We start from the raw sequence: 14,484 nt of genomic DNA, 5'->3' as shown, positions 1-14,484 counted from the left end.
AAATTTAATCTCTTGCCACAAGATAAACTTAGATCTGGAGTCTCTCCTGAGCATTTGGCAACACAACTTAGGTGAGGTCACCCACAGAGCATATTATACTCCTATGTGAATTAGTCTTTCTGCTGAGTTGACTTGGAGTCTTCCTACTTCACAGTTTCCTTCCATAGCCTCCCTTTTAAGCTTTCCCGATCACTGTGACCAACCACTGGTCAAGAAACACTATAATAGTGAGTGCATAAAATATAAAACTTAATTCAGCCAAAGAATCATGTGTCTTTTATAGATATTTGAGGATAAATATGTATGTATATGTATAAAATAGTATATACATATATATGTGTGTATATATATTACAAAAGCATAATTAATATGACTCTTTGAAAGAAGTGATTTATATTTAACTTAAAAGTTTCTAATTTTCAGGACAGAGGGAATCTTAGACACATTATATTGAATATGGAAAACTATTCCCCTTTCTTCAGCTCATCTAATTTTTTATGATATTCTAATATAATGTTCTCCAAACTTTACTTTCAATATATGCATTTTAATAAGGTGTAAGCATTTTTATTCTATAGCAACAAGCTTAAGTCCCCCGAAGTAGTGTTCTATTTGCCATTTCTTGGTTATATACATAAAAAGTCTTCAAAAATACCTTGCTTATTCTCTTATTATAAACATGATAAAGTTAAGGGTTATCTTCATAATTAGTACCTTATCTGAGATCTGTATGATACTTTCCCAAAATAACAGGGACAAACTTCTCAAATTAAGCTTATTTTGTGCTTATCATGTGCACATTTGCTTTCTTTTTACTGTTAATGTAGTATGTCAAATATATTTAAAAGCATTCCTAAATAATTTGAGGTCATAATTAATGAATTTCTCCTTTTAATCAGTTTTCAAAGATCATATATTTATGGATAATCTAATAACAAGTTGTGAAAAATAGCTATCACTGACAGCTAAAATTCTAAAGAGTGCAAGTTAGGTAAGCTGCTGTTTATCAAAAAATTTTGGAGGCTAGGATATTTTGGCAAGCTGGGGAAACTAATTCAGTGTGGCTTCCCATATGTGATACATTGACTGACAATACTTGAGAAAGTAGTGTATAATGAAATGCAATTAAGAAGAAGATGATATATAAGAAGATGTAGAAAATGATTACTATGTGACAGGCGTCATTCTAAGTGCTGTAGGTCTATTAAATGATTTAATCCTCTCAGGAACTTTATGAAGTACTACTACTTTTATCCCCATTTATAGAGGATAAACTCAAGGATGCAGAGGTTAAGAAACTTGTCTAAGATCACAGCATAATGCTTGATACCTAGGGGACTCCTATTAAATAGTAGAAAAATTGGATGTCAATGTTACATTTTGATCAACAAAATTCAGCTGTACTAATTGCCTACAGACTCTCCATTCTTTGGATGAGAAAATCAATGTACCCATGATACCTGTAATGTACAAGAACTAAAGGTCTCTGCTTTGGTTGAGTTTTTGGTGAATACACACTTCAAATGATTGAAGTGTGTATTAGTGGATGAGTACACACGCTTAAAAGCCCTCTTGTGTGGAATCCCTCATTCCTTCACAATGGCAGATGAAGTAAAGGCCTTTGTGAACTAAAGTTGAAATCACAATTCTTGCCTATGAATTATATTAGTTTCCCCAACCAAAAAAGAAAAGAAAAGAAAACCAAAAAGCAGTGTCAAAGGACGAAGAAAGATTGAGTAAGGAAGAATGTTACCTTAAGGACTAGCTGACACTTTCAAGCACCTGTTTAAAAGTAAATGAAATTCTAAGCATAACTTTCTTGGCTTTACTGGGTGTTTCATTAATAAATCACCAGGCCTAGTCTGCCAATGGACAATTCCTGGGAGCTGGGGTCAGGGTGCTACAAAGCTCAGAAATTAAAGCAGGCAGTATAATAGCTAAATAAACATTTTCTTCATCAAAATAAATCATTTTAAAATGGCTTCTACCCAAAAGCCATTTCCATGCAAAAGTATATTGGAGTATGTACTTCCATACCCTAATCTGTAAACTCACGGAATGACAGAACTGCTCCATCCCTAAAATAAGTTTCCTTAAATATCCAATTAAGTGGGTTTCCTAAAGCTATTTCTTATGTTAATAGGCACAGAAGCATTTTTTTCTTCAAATGAATGCTTTATATGGAAGTACATTGTATAGAAAAGAGAAACTGCAGGTCTCCTCTGCTTGAAGCTGACATGTGGCCAAGCAGTCTTCCCTCTGACCTCTGCCTCCTTTGCCCTTTATAAAGGGATCTCACCAAACTTAAACTCTGAGGACAGCACTTTGAAAATTACGGGCCTACAATCCAGTCCTTTTATTTTATAAATAAATAAACTGAGGCTCAGAGAGGTAAAGTTAGAAGTTAGAGCTTAGACTAGAGTCCAATCTCTTAATTTTCAATCCAAAACCTACTCCACAATAACAAAATAAAGTGGTTGCTTATTTAGGTTAAGTGATGAGGGCTTTTAATCCACCACATAGAATGTTCTGATATAGTCAAAGGTTTTAGTTTTCAGGATGACTAATAAGTAAATCTGTCATTTTCCATCCAGGTGTTTTATTTCACCTATGGTGGCTGGTACATTAGTGCAGCTACTTTTATAGGTAGGAAAGATCTAGTCATCCGACTTCTGAGTTAAATCCATTGAAAACTTAAACACAGATTAAGCTAAAAATCCTTGCTGTTGGATATTTTTCAGTTAGATAACTAATAAAAAATAGGAACTGACCTTCAAATAATTGGAAAATCCACTACTCTTTCCCTTTTCCTAGCCCTGACCCACACATATTCTCACCCATTCAATAAACAGTCCACAGAACAGAATGTTCTGCTTAATGAAGTTTTCTGATTCTCAGAAATGAAGAAAGGGACTATCAATCCTGACCGTACATTAATGACTTCTAGAGTAAAACTAAAAATACACATTCCTGATCTGGGCCAGACACCCCTGTCCCTCCACCCAGAGATTTTTATTCAGTAGGTTTAAAGATACATGAATGTTTGAACCTGTATCAATACACAGGAAAACATACATTGAAAAACACCATTCCACAGTGAAGGTAGAAAGGAGGTGGCTTCTCTTCAGCCCTAAGGAGCCAATTCTGCTGCCTCAAAAATGCTGAGCTCCAGTTCCTAAACCATGTTTGAGAGTCCATGTGGATTTACAACCCAGTCTTAGAGGTTCGTGCCTATGTATTAACTGCTTATATTAACCAATGTTTGACCCTCAGCCCTGAGAATGCTCATGTTCCTAGTGGTAGATAATCTTTCAAAATATGAGAACTACCCCTGAGTCTCCCACAGCATCCTCAGAACCATAAGCTACTATTCCTGAGGCTTTACTCTAAAACATATCTTAAAACCTTGACCCTCTGTAAATTCTGTTTTAGAAATTTCACAAGTTTTTCCAGAGTCCAGAGCCAGATGGGAAGCCTCAGAACCTAGTTACAGATCCAAACCTCTGATGAAAATATCTGCTCCAGTTATATTGAGCCTAGTGCCTTGGATTCCATAGACTTAGCCAGAAGTGATGATTGGAGGCTACTTCTGGGCATAACATAATCCTTAGACACACTCTCTCAGAGTTTGATGTCTCTGAAAGGAATAAAAGGGTGGGAGGAAAGCTGCCTGACTCCCATGTTCTAGTAACACTGGGGTAGAGAACCTTTACTGCATGTTCTAAGAAGTACTGACCACTTTCTAGTATGTGATAGGAATCTGTGGGGGAGAAGCTCAATACAGCATTCAGAAACCTACGAAGGGAGACAGGTCGGGCACTGTAGTACCAACGCCTTTATCACAGAGGCTGAAACCAAGAGAATCAGGCTGACCATGGCCAATGGTACCAGCTGTGCAGAATACTGCAAAGCCACAAAGCAGGAGCCATTTCTGGCTATGGAGAATCATCCCAAGACAGTGAGCATTGCTGACAGGTGAGAAGCCATAGTTGTTTCTTCTCTGGGCCTTAATCTGTGCTTCCATTCTGCGAGCTGGCTTTCACTCCAACTTTCTGAATCACTGTCTTGATAGCATGCCTAACTTGCTCCCCAGCTACAGGGGTAAGAGGCAGCAAACTTGAATGCTTATAAGGTCCAGCCAAGGAGCGTGAATAAGAGATGTGGATTGTTTGGGAGCTGTGCACACTGAAGACGGAGTGCCCTGTTAGTAGGGGACAGCAATTGCTTAGCCCCAGCTATTACTTTCATGTAGGAATGGGGACCAGATTTTCTTCTTGTCCAGGAGAAGCTGAACATCTGGATTTTTAAAATCTGAAATCTCTCACTTTTAAAAATTTAACACCAAAGAAAAAACATTTTAATAAAAATATACACCCCCAGATGATTAAAATGGTAAATTTTATGTTACGTATATTTAATCACAATTTTTTAAAAAAACAATAAAAGAAAAACAAACAAAAAGCATGTGGGCCAGGCTTCCCTGGTGGCGCAGTGGTTGAGAGTCCGCCTGCTTATGCAGGGGACACGGGTTCGTGCCCCGGTCCGAGAAGATCCCACATGCCGCGGAGCGGCTGGGCCTGTGAGCCATGGCTGCTGAGCCTGCGCGTCCGGAGCCTGTGCTCCACAATGGGAGAGGCCACAACAGTGAGAGGCCCGCGTACAGCAAAAAAAAAAAAAAAAAAAAAGCATGTGGGCCAAATAAAAACCACCTATAGTCTAGATTCAGCTGCAGACTCCCCATTTTCAACCTCTGCCCTAGTAATAGGGCATGGTATTGCCCTTCCCTCCATCCCAATCCTTATCTCTCCCCGCCTCTAAAAATGGCTTTATCCCTGGACTCCAGCCTAAGGCCCCAGGACCTGGAATCTGCCACAAGATTACACTGTGGGTACGTTTTGGAAGATCTGAAAGCAGCTGACCGTGGATTCCGCCAAACAGTCAAGATAACCTCTTTTCTTTGTTGGAGCATCAAAATCAGTTGTCCATCCAGACTGCTATACCAATGTGCCACCATCCCCCAAGGCTCCTGGGGTTGCCTATGGCTAAGTCTGCTCCCACCTAGTCCTGCCAGGTCCTGTACCCTTCCCATCTCTCCTGTCACACTGCAGGGAATCAGACAATACCGAGTCTGTCCTGAGATGAAATAATAATTACAACTTGTGTTTCCCAGCTTTGTGCTATGTTCTGGCACCCTGCTAAGTGTTTCATATGAAATAACTCACTTTATGATTCCAATAGCCCTGTAAATTAGTAAAATTTCATAAGAAACCCAAGGTCAGAAGGCTACACAATTCATTCAAATTTGCACAGGTATTAAATGGAAGATCTGAGATTCAAACTCAAGACTGAAACCCATCCCTTCTTCACTGCTCTATATGGAAGATGCAGGCAAAGAAGAGTGAGGGATATTTCTACACCTCCACGCAGGTGGAAAGGGAGGATATATTTCTTGGCATATTTATGCAGTTTCACACCACACTTTGACAGTTCACAATATTATCACTTTCCAATTTTACAACTTTCTATATACAGTTACCTGTGATTCCCAGGTTTGGGAATTTCATGGTCAGCAATATTTCAAAACATATTGGGTAGGCCAAAAAGTTCATTCGGTTTTTTTCGTAAGATGGCTCTAGCAGCACTTAGTTGTCTTTAACTTCATTTGAAACAATTTTGTTAGATTGTATGTAACAGCTGTCGTATCAGCATGCATTAAAAAAAAACTTATCGGGCTTCCCTGGTGGCGCAGTGGTTGAGAGTCCGCCTGCCGATGCAGGGGACACGGGTTCGTGCCCCGATCCCGGAAGATCCCACATGCCGCGGAGCGGCTGGGCCCGCGAGCCATGGCCGCGGAGCCTGTGTGTCCGGAGCCTGTGCTCCGCAACGGGAGAGGCCACAGCAGTGAGAGGCCCGCGTACAGCAAAAAAAAAAAAAAAACAAAAAAAAACTTATCAAAATTGGTGAATTTTTGTGTAGCCATTTTAATACTGAAGATGGAAGAAAAAAAGCAACATTTTTGGCATATCAGGCTTTATTATTTCAAGAAAGGTAAAAATGCAACCGAAACACACAAAAAGATTTGTGCAGTGTATGGAGAAGGTGCTGTGACTGATCGAATGTGTCAAAAGTGGTTTGCAAAGTTTCGTGCTGGAGATTTCTCGCTGGACAATGCTCCATGGTCAGATAAACCAGTTGAAGTTGATAGCGATCAAATAGAAACAATAATTGAGAACAATCAACTTTATACCATGCAGGAGATAGCTGACGTACTCAAAATATCCAAATCAAGCGCTGAAAATCATTTGCATCAGCTTGGTTATGTTAATCACTTTGACATTTGGGTTACAAGTAAGTTAAGCGAAAAAAACCTTCTTGACCATATTTCCACATGCGATTCTCTACTGAAACATAATGAAAACATTCCATTTTTAAAACAAATTGTGACAGGAGATGAAGAGTGGATACTGTACAACGATGTGGAATGGAAGAGATCGTGCGGCAAGCGAAATGAACCACCACCAACCACACCAAAGGCCAGTCTTTATCCAAAGGTGATGTTGTGTATATGGTGGGATTGGAAGGGAGTCCTCTATTATGAGCTCCTTCTGGAAAACCAAACAATTAATTCCAACAAGTACTGATCCCAATTTGACCAACTAAAAGTGGCACTCCACGAAAACTATCCAGAATTAGTCAACAGAAAACGCATAATCTTCCATAAGGATAATGCAAGGCCGCATGTTTCTTTGATGACCAGGCAAAAACTGTTACAGCTTGGCTGGGAAGTTCTGATTCATCTGCCACATTCACCAGACATTGCACCTTCGGATTTCCATTTATTTTGGTCTTTACAAAATTCTCTTAATGGAAAAAAGTTCAGTTCCCTGGAAGACTGTAAAAGGTACCTGGAACAGTTCTTTGCTCAAAAAGATAAGTTTTGGGAAGATGGAATTATGAAGTTGTCTGAAAAATGGCTGAAGGTAGTAGAACAAAAGGGTGAATACGTTGTTCAATAAAGTTCTTGGTGAAAATGAAAAATGTGTCTTTTATTTTTACTTAAAATACCAAGGACAATTTTTGGCCCACCCAATATTTGGGGAAACAATATAAGGTTACCAAACTTCTATTTTGCCAAGTAAGGATATTTCCTAAACCTATCATTTAGCATCATTATCACTTCATTAAATGAAAACTACTTTGACACACACACACACGTGCATATGCACACACATTAATAGTTTCATGGAACCAGAAATGTTACTTGTCTTTGCCTTCATTTATGGCTGGTGTACAAGCACATACATAAGTAGTTCCCAGCCTACAGTTGTGTGGTGTTCCAAAAGCTTTCTGGGAAGACCACTGTTTGGAACTTGGAAAACCTTATTCCACAAAACAAAGCAATAACATTAGAAATGATGCCTAGGTTCCCACCTCATAGGGTAAACCTGGAATATCTTGTTTTATTTTGGATATAATAAAATAACCTCAGGTAACTGAGGCCCCAGAAGTTTAAGCCATTTCCTTAAATAACACACAAGCTCTTGCAGAGGCAGGATTAGTAGTGAATTATCCTGATAGCTGCTTCAGTTCTTTTTTCATCACCAGAGACAAAAACACTTTAACATTATTAAAGATACACTATAATGTTTAACGTTATTAGTTAGATAGGCTTGTGGAGGGATAGCTTTGGAAATTTATCACTGTTTATTAAAATTGTTCTGTGTAAAAAATGCAATCTGTATCACATCTGTGAGATGCAAACATGGCTGTTATCACAGACATGGTCCCTTTTATTCATGCCCCACTTCCCCGAACCACCATGCAAAGAAATATAGTGTGATCCTCAGAGGCAAATCTGCTTCCAATCCCAGGAAAGGGATAAACATTTGACTTTTCTTATCAGGAGTTTATAAATCTATGTGTCTCTGAGTGTGTCAAGACTCAACAAAAGAGTGAAATTGGGTCGCTTACATGTTACCAGGGAATAGCTATTAGCGTAATCCTTAATTGGAATCCCGTTTACCCTTCTGTTGGCTTAGCATCCTCCCTGTGCTTTAATAAGAGCTGTCACATGAATATATCATTTGAGGCTGGAACCCTGCAGAGAAACTAGAGTGTGCAATTCAACAAACTTGTAAAATTCAAATATATTATCTCTTTTAGAGAGATAGTAATGAATGTATTAAACTAAGCAAATTCTCAGTTCAAGGAACAAATGATTAAAAGTGATCTGAGGTTATAAGACTCCAAATAATGAATTTAATCATGATTGTTTTCTTTTATAATCACTAGCCCAGCCTCTCTAGTGATATGATATAGAATATGTATATGTACATATATATGATATGTTAACTATATGATAGGTAACATATGTTATATATGTATATATGACCATGAAAATTATATATAATGAGTATTATATATATGGTGTATCACATATAGTATTATCTATAATGTATAGGTAATAGAGAATTTGGGAGATCAATAGCAGGGAAAATGTTTCTAATTTTGAAAAGTGGCATCATACTTGAGAACTTCAATTTTCTTCTCCATTTTCCAAGGCTTGCATTTGACAGTAGCAATCATTTGTCTATTCTCATCTAACTCTGCCTTCAATCTTTCCAATTCCTCTTCATCAATTTCTTCTTCTTCCTCCCTTAAAAAAAAAAAAACAAACCTCCTTTAGTAAAGTTAAGTTTTGCTTGACTTCCACACTTAAAGAATGCTATCAGATACTCAAGTGATCAATGTATAGCAACTTGGCTATATATGGTGTGTGCTGAGATCCACAGCCTTAGTGCTTGTATCTGAACACTGATGCAGGATTTCTGGAAATATTATAACTTTAAACAATAGTGTTTACATTCTGAAGTACTGATACCATTTTATGTCCATAGTCTCAAATTCTCAGAACTAAAAAATGTGTGGAAACAGTTACAGATTTATCAATATATTTTCTTCTCTTCTTTGTTCCCCTGTACACCTTCCCCCACCAATTCTACATTTCATTTAAAAACTTTATTTTTCAACAAGGATAGTAAATTAGAGGTGAGCATGTCTTTGAAGTGCCCTTAAAAAATTTGTTAGCCCTGTCTCGAGAGAAAGAGAAAAACTGAAATAGGAAAAAATTTAAAAACCTATTCCTCAAAGGTAACTTAATCTGTTAATTAAACTCAAAACTTCAATTGATAAAATTCAGCTTGAAGTATATTTGATAGAAGTGAATCCTTTGAAGAGGCCTTCAAAGGAATTTAGTTTCTTACTGAGCAAATGAGATATATCTTTTCTTTTCTGTGTTCCTAGTATTGCAAAAATATCAAAGGGTCCAAAACTCAAAGAAAACAAAATCTAAACATGAACAACATGACTTTTAAATTGAGGAATGTAATGTCCTATTGCAGAGATCCTTTTTTTTTTTTTTTTTTTTTTGGTAATAGATTGTTTCAGTTATGAGCTGTTGTTGCTTAACTTCAAATTTACCCTTCTATACTTAATATTGTGATGTTGTGGCTGTGACTCTGTAGGGTACATTTCTGGTTTGTCAGTTGGCTCATTTTTCGGCTGCCCATAGAAGACACTAAGAAGGGACTTGGTCTTTCCTTTGGTTTCCTGTTTGCTTCCTGTGGTGATGTTTACTCTTTAGTGACGCTTCTTTACCCCAAGAGCTGCAGGGCCTTCCCATAGCTGCAGGTGAAACTAGTTTGCCGACTTTTCCAACACTAGCAGAACCAGCTTCATCATTCTCCTGGTAGACACCAGCACCACTTGAGCAGCAGGACCACTACAGCACCACTTCTGCAGTAGTTTCAGCTCCGTGGGTCTCTCCTCTATGCTTTTAAGGTTTAATTCCAACCTCTTTCCGTTGTTCCTCCAGCTCCTAGTACGCTATTTGCTTCCTATAGGTGCTGTCACCATGATACTTCATGTTCTCTTTCACTTTTCCGGTAACCTAGTTAGCAATTATTTATATCTACTAAACAGTCCTCTTATTAAATACTCTCTCTTCACTTAACTGTTGGAGTTTCTTTCTCCTAACTAGACCCTGACTGACAAAAAAAGTGCAATCCGACTCAGTGTTAGTCAGAAACATATTTTGTTGTTCACTAAACTCATGACCACACACAGTAGGGCTATGGCAAAAGATATTTTTGAAAGTTTCAGCTGAATAATAGGAGGACATACCCATAATTTTACAGCCCACCTTATAAAATGACTTCGTAATCTCCTTTCTTTCCTACCAATCCAGAGTTTTTAATCAGGTCATGATAACTGAAACAAAAATTTAAATTAACCCTCTAAAATACACTTGTCATTGATACTTTGGTTTTTTTTGACCGATGCAGACATTTTCCTTAGAATAGTAATCCTGGTTCGAGAGAACTATGGAAATACCCTCCACTAAGATACAACTCTGATTGCCATTAGGTTGTTTCTATTTTAATTATTTGATGTTTATTATATAAAACCCTATGGTGCTGTACAACCATAATAAAATACTCACAAAGAACGATCTATTTGATGTTTGGATTTACCATGTAACTAAAGCTTATTTCTCTACATTTCTCTACATTCCTAACATTAATTATGTAGTTTCCTGCTATCTTAAACCCAGTACTTTGTATGTTTAACATATTCAAATTCTATGATTCCTTCAAAAATGATATGAAATGTCTTCAATACCCTTTTCTGATTATCCCTATGAGAATACTTTTCTCTAAGACTCTAAATCACTTTGTACTTCTCTGACACATTTATACTGTCTTATTTCATAATAATTTGTGTCCAAGTGGACTCTCCCTTACTATATTATGAATTTCTAGAGAATGCAGGCAATTGCATATTCATATCCATATCTTCCAAAGAAATTAGCAAATTATCTTCCACAAAAGAGGAGCTGGATAAATATTTATTGAATAAATGTTTATGTACAGAGTTTTTCTGTATATTGGATTACCATCAAATATACTAAAATATAACAACGTCTTCCAAGATTAGAATGTTATGGAAAGACATTTATTCCTACACTAAATGATCTTAGACTGGTATATTTTTAAAGTCTTTGTTGTTAATTGTTGATTGCTCCAGGAAGATCATGCTGTGCTACAAGGTATAGTTGTTGCCGGCTAAGTTACCTTCAAATATGCAGGTAATTAAAATATTACATTTTTGCATAATTAAAATATAATAATGCATAATTAAAACACTGTATTACAGGGCAACTGCTTTTCTAGGAACCATTCAAAGAAAGTGCTAATCATATTAAAAGGGCATAGCACTGACATGCTTTATCTTCTAAAATTTAGGGCTAATCTGTATAAGAATGGCTTTCTATCTTAGGTTTGATTTATTTAAACAGTTGTTAGGAAAAAGGAGGTATAACGTGCTGAATTTCTCAGTGCTATGAACATATTACTTATTCACTTAAAACTGGGTCAAGAAAAGCCTGTAATATTATTAGAAATACTCCAAAATGCCAAATGAGGCAGTGTTTTTTAACCATCTCCAAAGACAGTTAACATTACAACCTTGGATTTAGTTGGTTTCAAATGTTTTGTCAGTGCAAGGGAAATTTCCTAAGGTGTTTCAATTGAACATTTAAATAAAAGAAGATCAGGAATTAATTAACCTAAATAAATGTGCCCTGATTTGCCTTCTAATCTTTCTCAAAATATATTTGCTAATACATTTTCTTTAAAAAAAAAAAAAAGGTGCTTATCTTCAAAATGATCACTAGAAAGTGGATCCTGAAATAGAGATCAGAACTGTCAATCATTACAAATAATTTATGACACTATTTAGAATAGTTGTACAAATTGTGGCAGTAACAATATAATTTGCAAAACCTATGGAGACCAAATTCATTTTAGTCAAGTTTGGCTCTGTGGAGAAGTGGGGAGGGAGGGAGCCAGGGGTGATTCTGGCTTCTCAGAATCAGGATGAGAGTAGGATCAGCTAAGGACAGACACTTTCACAGGGACAAGATTGCCCCAAGTAACAGGGGCCAAGACCCAGTTGATTCATATGGTCCTATTTCCAGAGGTTGAGCACTGACATGAGGGCCTTGAACAGACCAGGAGACAAGAGGAATTCCCACCCAAGTCATCTTTTAAAACGGATATCTCTGAGGCACAAGTGGAGAGGAAAAGCAAATTGTGGAACACAACCTATATCATGCATATGTCTATTGGTGATGTTTTCTCAATGAAATACCACTGTCAGAAAGCATAAGCTTTGCTAGTAGGAAATATTACTACATAATAATAGCAATAACAATCACAAGAAGACATGGAACTTAAAAGGGTGTTTTGTTTTTGAAAAGAACAAAACATAAAAAGCCTTGAAAAGACGATAGACATAAAAAATGCCAGAGTCAAAACGTAAAGCAGGTGATGTCTTAGTATTCGAAGAGAAGAAAGAGGAGGAACTTGGGGAGGAGAAGGAGAAAAAGGAAGAAGAGAAAGAAGAGGAAGAGAGATTTAAAAACTTAAATCAACAAAAATATAATGAAGAAATAGGTAGGGTTACTCTTATTTTAAAAGGAACCATCGTCTATTAATGCTAAGCTTCTCTACCTGACAAAATGTTCACATAGTTGTATTTAATTATAATTACTTATGAAGAGGAAAGTAATAGCTTTTTATTGAATACTGCAATGTGTCATCTTGGGAGGCTATCTTGGAAAATTCCTCACCATTTAAAGTCCTAGGACTGTTTCAGAGGAGATCCCATCACCTCATGGTGATTCCCATGCCCCACCTGGGGTGGCAGAGGAGCTATTCTCTTAAATCCTTTCCAAGGGGTCTAGGTTTTCTATTAGTAAATGTGTTTTACATGCACACTTTTCCTATCTGCCTGCCATCTGCAATTTTCCAGAAATCAAAGACTAGAAAATTATTTTCTTGGATTTTTCCTAAACGGCATTTAATATATTATTCTACACAAAGACAGCACTTAGAAAAACGTTGGCCTGGTAGAACTGAAAGACACAGGGCTATATTAAAAAGGAAATGACAATCCCAATCCTCTGTAAAGGGACAGATAGTTAATATTTTAGACTTTGAGAGCTATATACAGCTCTGTCCCATATTGCTCTTTGTTTTTTTTTAAACTACAGTTTTATTAAAACTGTAAGAACCATTCTTAGCCCTTGGGTTGGAATTAACCATGGTTGGCCAACCCCTGCTCTGTAAGATAAGTGATTTGGGTTCATTGTTTAGGAGTTTTTCACTTAACTTCAGTAACTTAACTAATGGGATAACTTTAAAATATTTAAATTAACTAAATATGTTAATGACCTATGACAGTTTAGATCTCTCATAAGGGAAATTCTCATAAGTCCATTCTTAATATATATTCATTTTAAAATTCTATTTTAATATCAAAATACATTTAACTAAGTGGAGTAAAATGGCAGATGAAGCCCGTTTTTCTGAAAGTAGTTTTAATTACCAATTTTAAGGCCAGGGAGTGCTGAAAGGGAGTGGTCTTCTTTCAGTATCAGGCGCTTCTGAATGAGAAGCAATTTCAGATAAGAACTTACTGTCCTCTCCTCAACCTCCTCCTTCTCTCTTTTTCTCTGGCCTTCCTCGTTTCTTCATCCTCTGGTTCAGGTTCTGGGTCATCTTCATTGATAACATCTCTGGTCCGTTTCCTCTTTGGTCTCATGCTCTCTCTTCGAGGTAGTTTGTCTTCCTCCTCCTCTTCCTCTTCACCTAAACACAGCAGTTAATGCTTCAGTGAGCAGTATCAGAAAAGTGCTCTCCCGCTACCAAATGTATTCTTACTTTTTAATTATCATTGTCACACATCTGAGACCATAATCCAGCAATTTGCCATATCAAGGTAAGATGCACCATGCCATATATATTTCATAGCCTTCCATTTAATTACATTTATCTAGGAACTCCCCTGGTGGCGCAGTGGTTGAGAGTCTGCCTGTCAATGCAGGGGACACAGGTTCTAGCCCTGGTCCGGGAAGATCCCACATACCACAAAGCAACTAAGCCCTTGCACCACAACTACTGAGTCTGTGCTCTAGAGCCCACGAGCCATAACTACTGAGCCCGCATGCCATAACTACTGAAGTCTGCGTGCCTAGAGCCCATGCTCTGCAACAAAGAGAAGCCACCGCAATAAGAAGTGTGTGCACCTCAACGAAGAGTAGCCCCCGCTCGCCACAACTAGAGACCCAACACAGCCAATAAATAAATAAATAAATTTAAAATAAATAAATACATTTATCTAAATTCTCATTTCTTGTGGTTTATCTACTCATATGTCAGTGTCGATCCCCAAATTCTAATAAGGCTTAGAATTCCAGCCTTCATTTACTTGGGTAATTAGATGAGTTGGAGTTTAATATCACACCATGATCTCTCAGACCAAGTTTGTAGGTTACCAATTCAACACATAAGGGTTGAATGTTTAACCACTACGTGCTAATACTACTTCTATCTCAGAACAAAGAATAAGAATGACAAGGAA

The 14,484-nt window shown here is 37.2% G+C and overlaps 1 protein-coding gene across 1 annotated transcript in view; it reads right to left on the bottom strand.

Annotated features, from left to right (window-relative positions):
• Positions 1 to 14,484, bottom strand: part of TMC1 (transmembrane channel like 1) — a 397,602-nt gene that overhangs the window by 86,632 nt on the left and 296,486 nt on the right. Inside the window, exons 7-8 of the mRNA XM_060102312.1 lie at positions 13,541 to 13,712; positions 8,528 to 8,656 (exon numbers count right to left, since the gene is read on the bottom strand). Of these exons, the coding sequence (XP_059958295.1) occupies positions 8,528 to 8,656; positions 13,541 to 13,712 (301 nt within the window). The remainder of the gene's footprint in view (positions 1 to 8,527; positions 8,657 to 13,540; positions 13,713 to 14,484) is intronic.

Source organism: Mesoplodon densirostris, chromosome 6 (assembly GCF_025265405.1).
Source record: "Mesoplodon densirostris isolate mMesDen1 chromosome 6, mMesDen1 primary haplotype, whole genome shotgun sequence".
In the NCBI taxonomy this organism is placed as follows: Eukaryota; Metazoa; Chordata; class Mammalia; order Artiodactyla; family Ziphiidae; genus Mesoplodon; species Mesoplodon densirostris.
The sequence above is the reverse complement of the archived record's forward strand: the minus strand, read 5'-3'. Positions and strand labels throughout refer to the sequence as shown.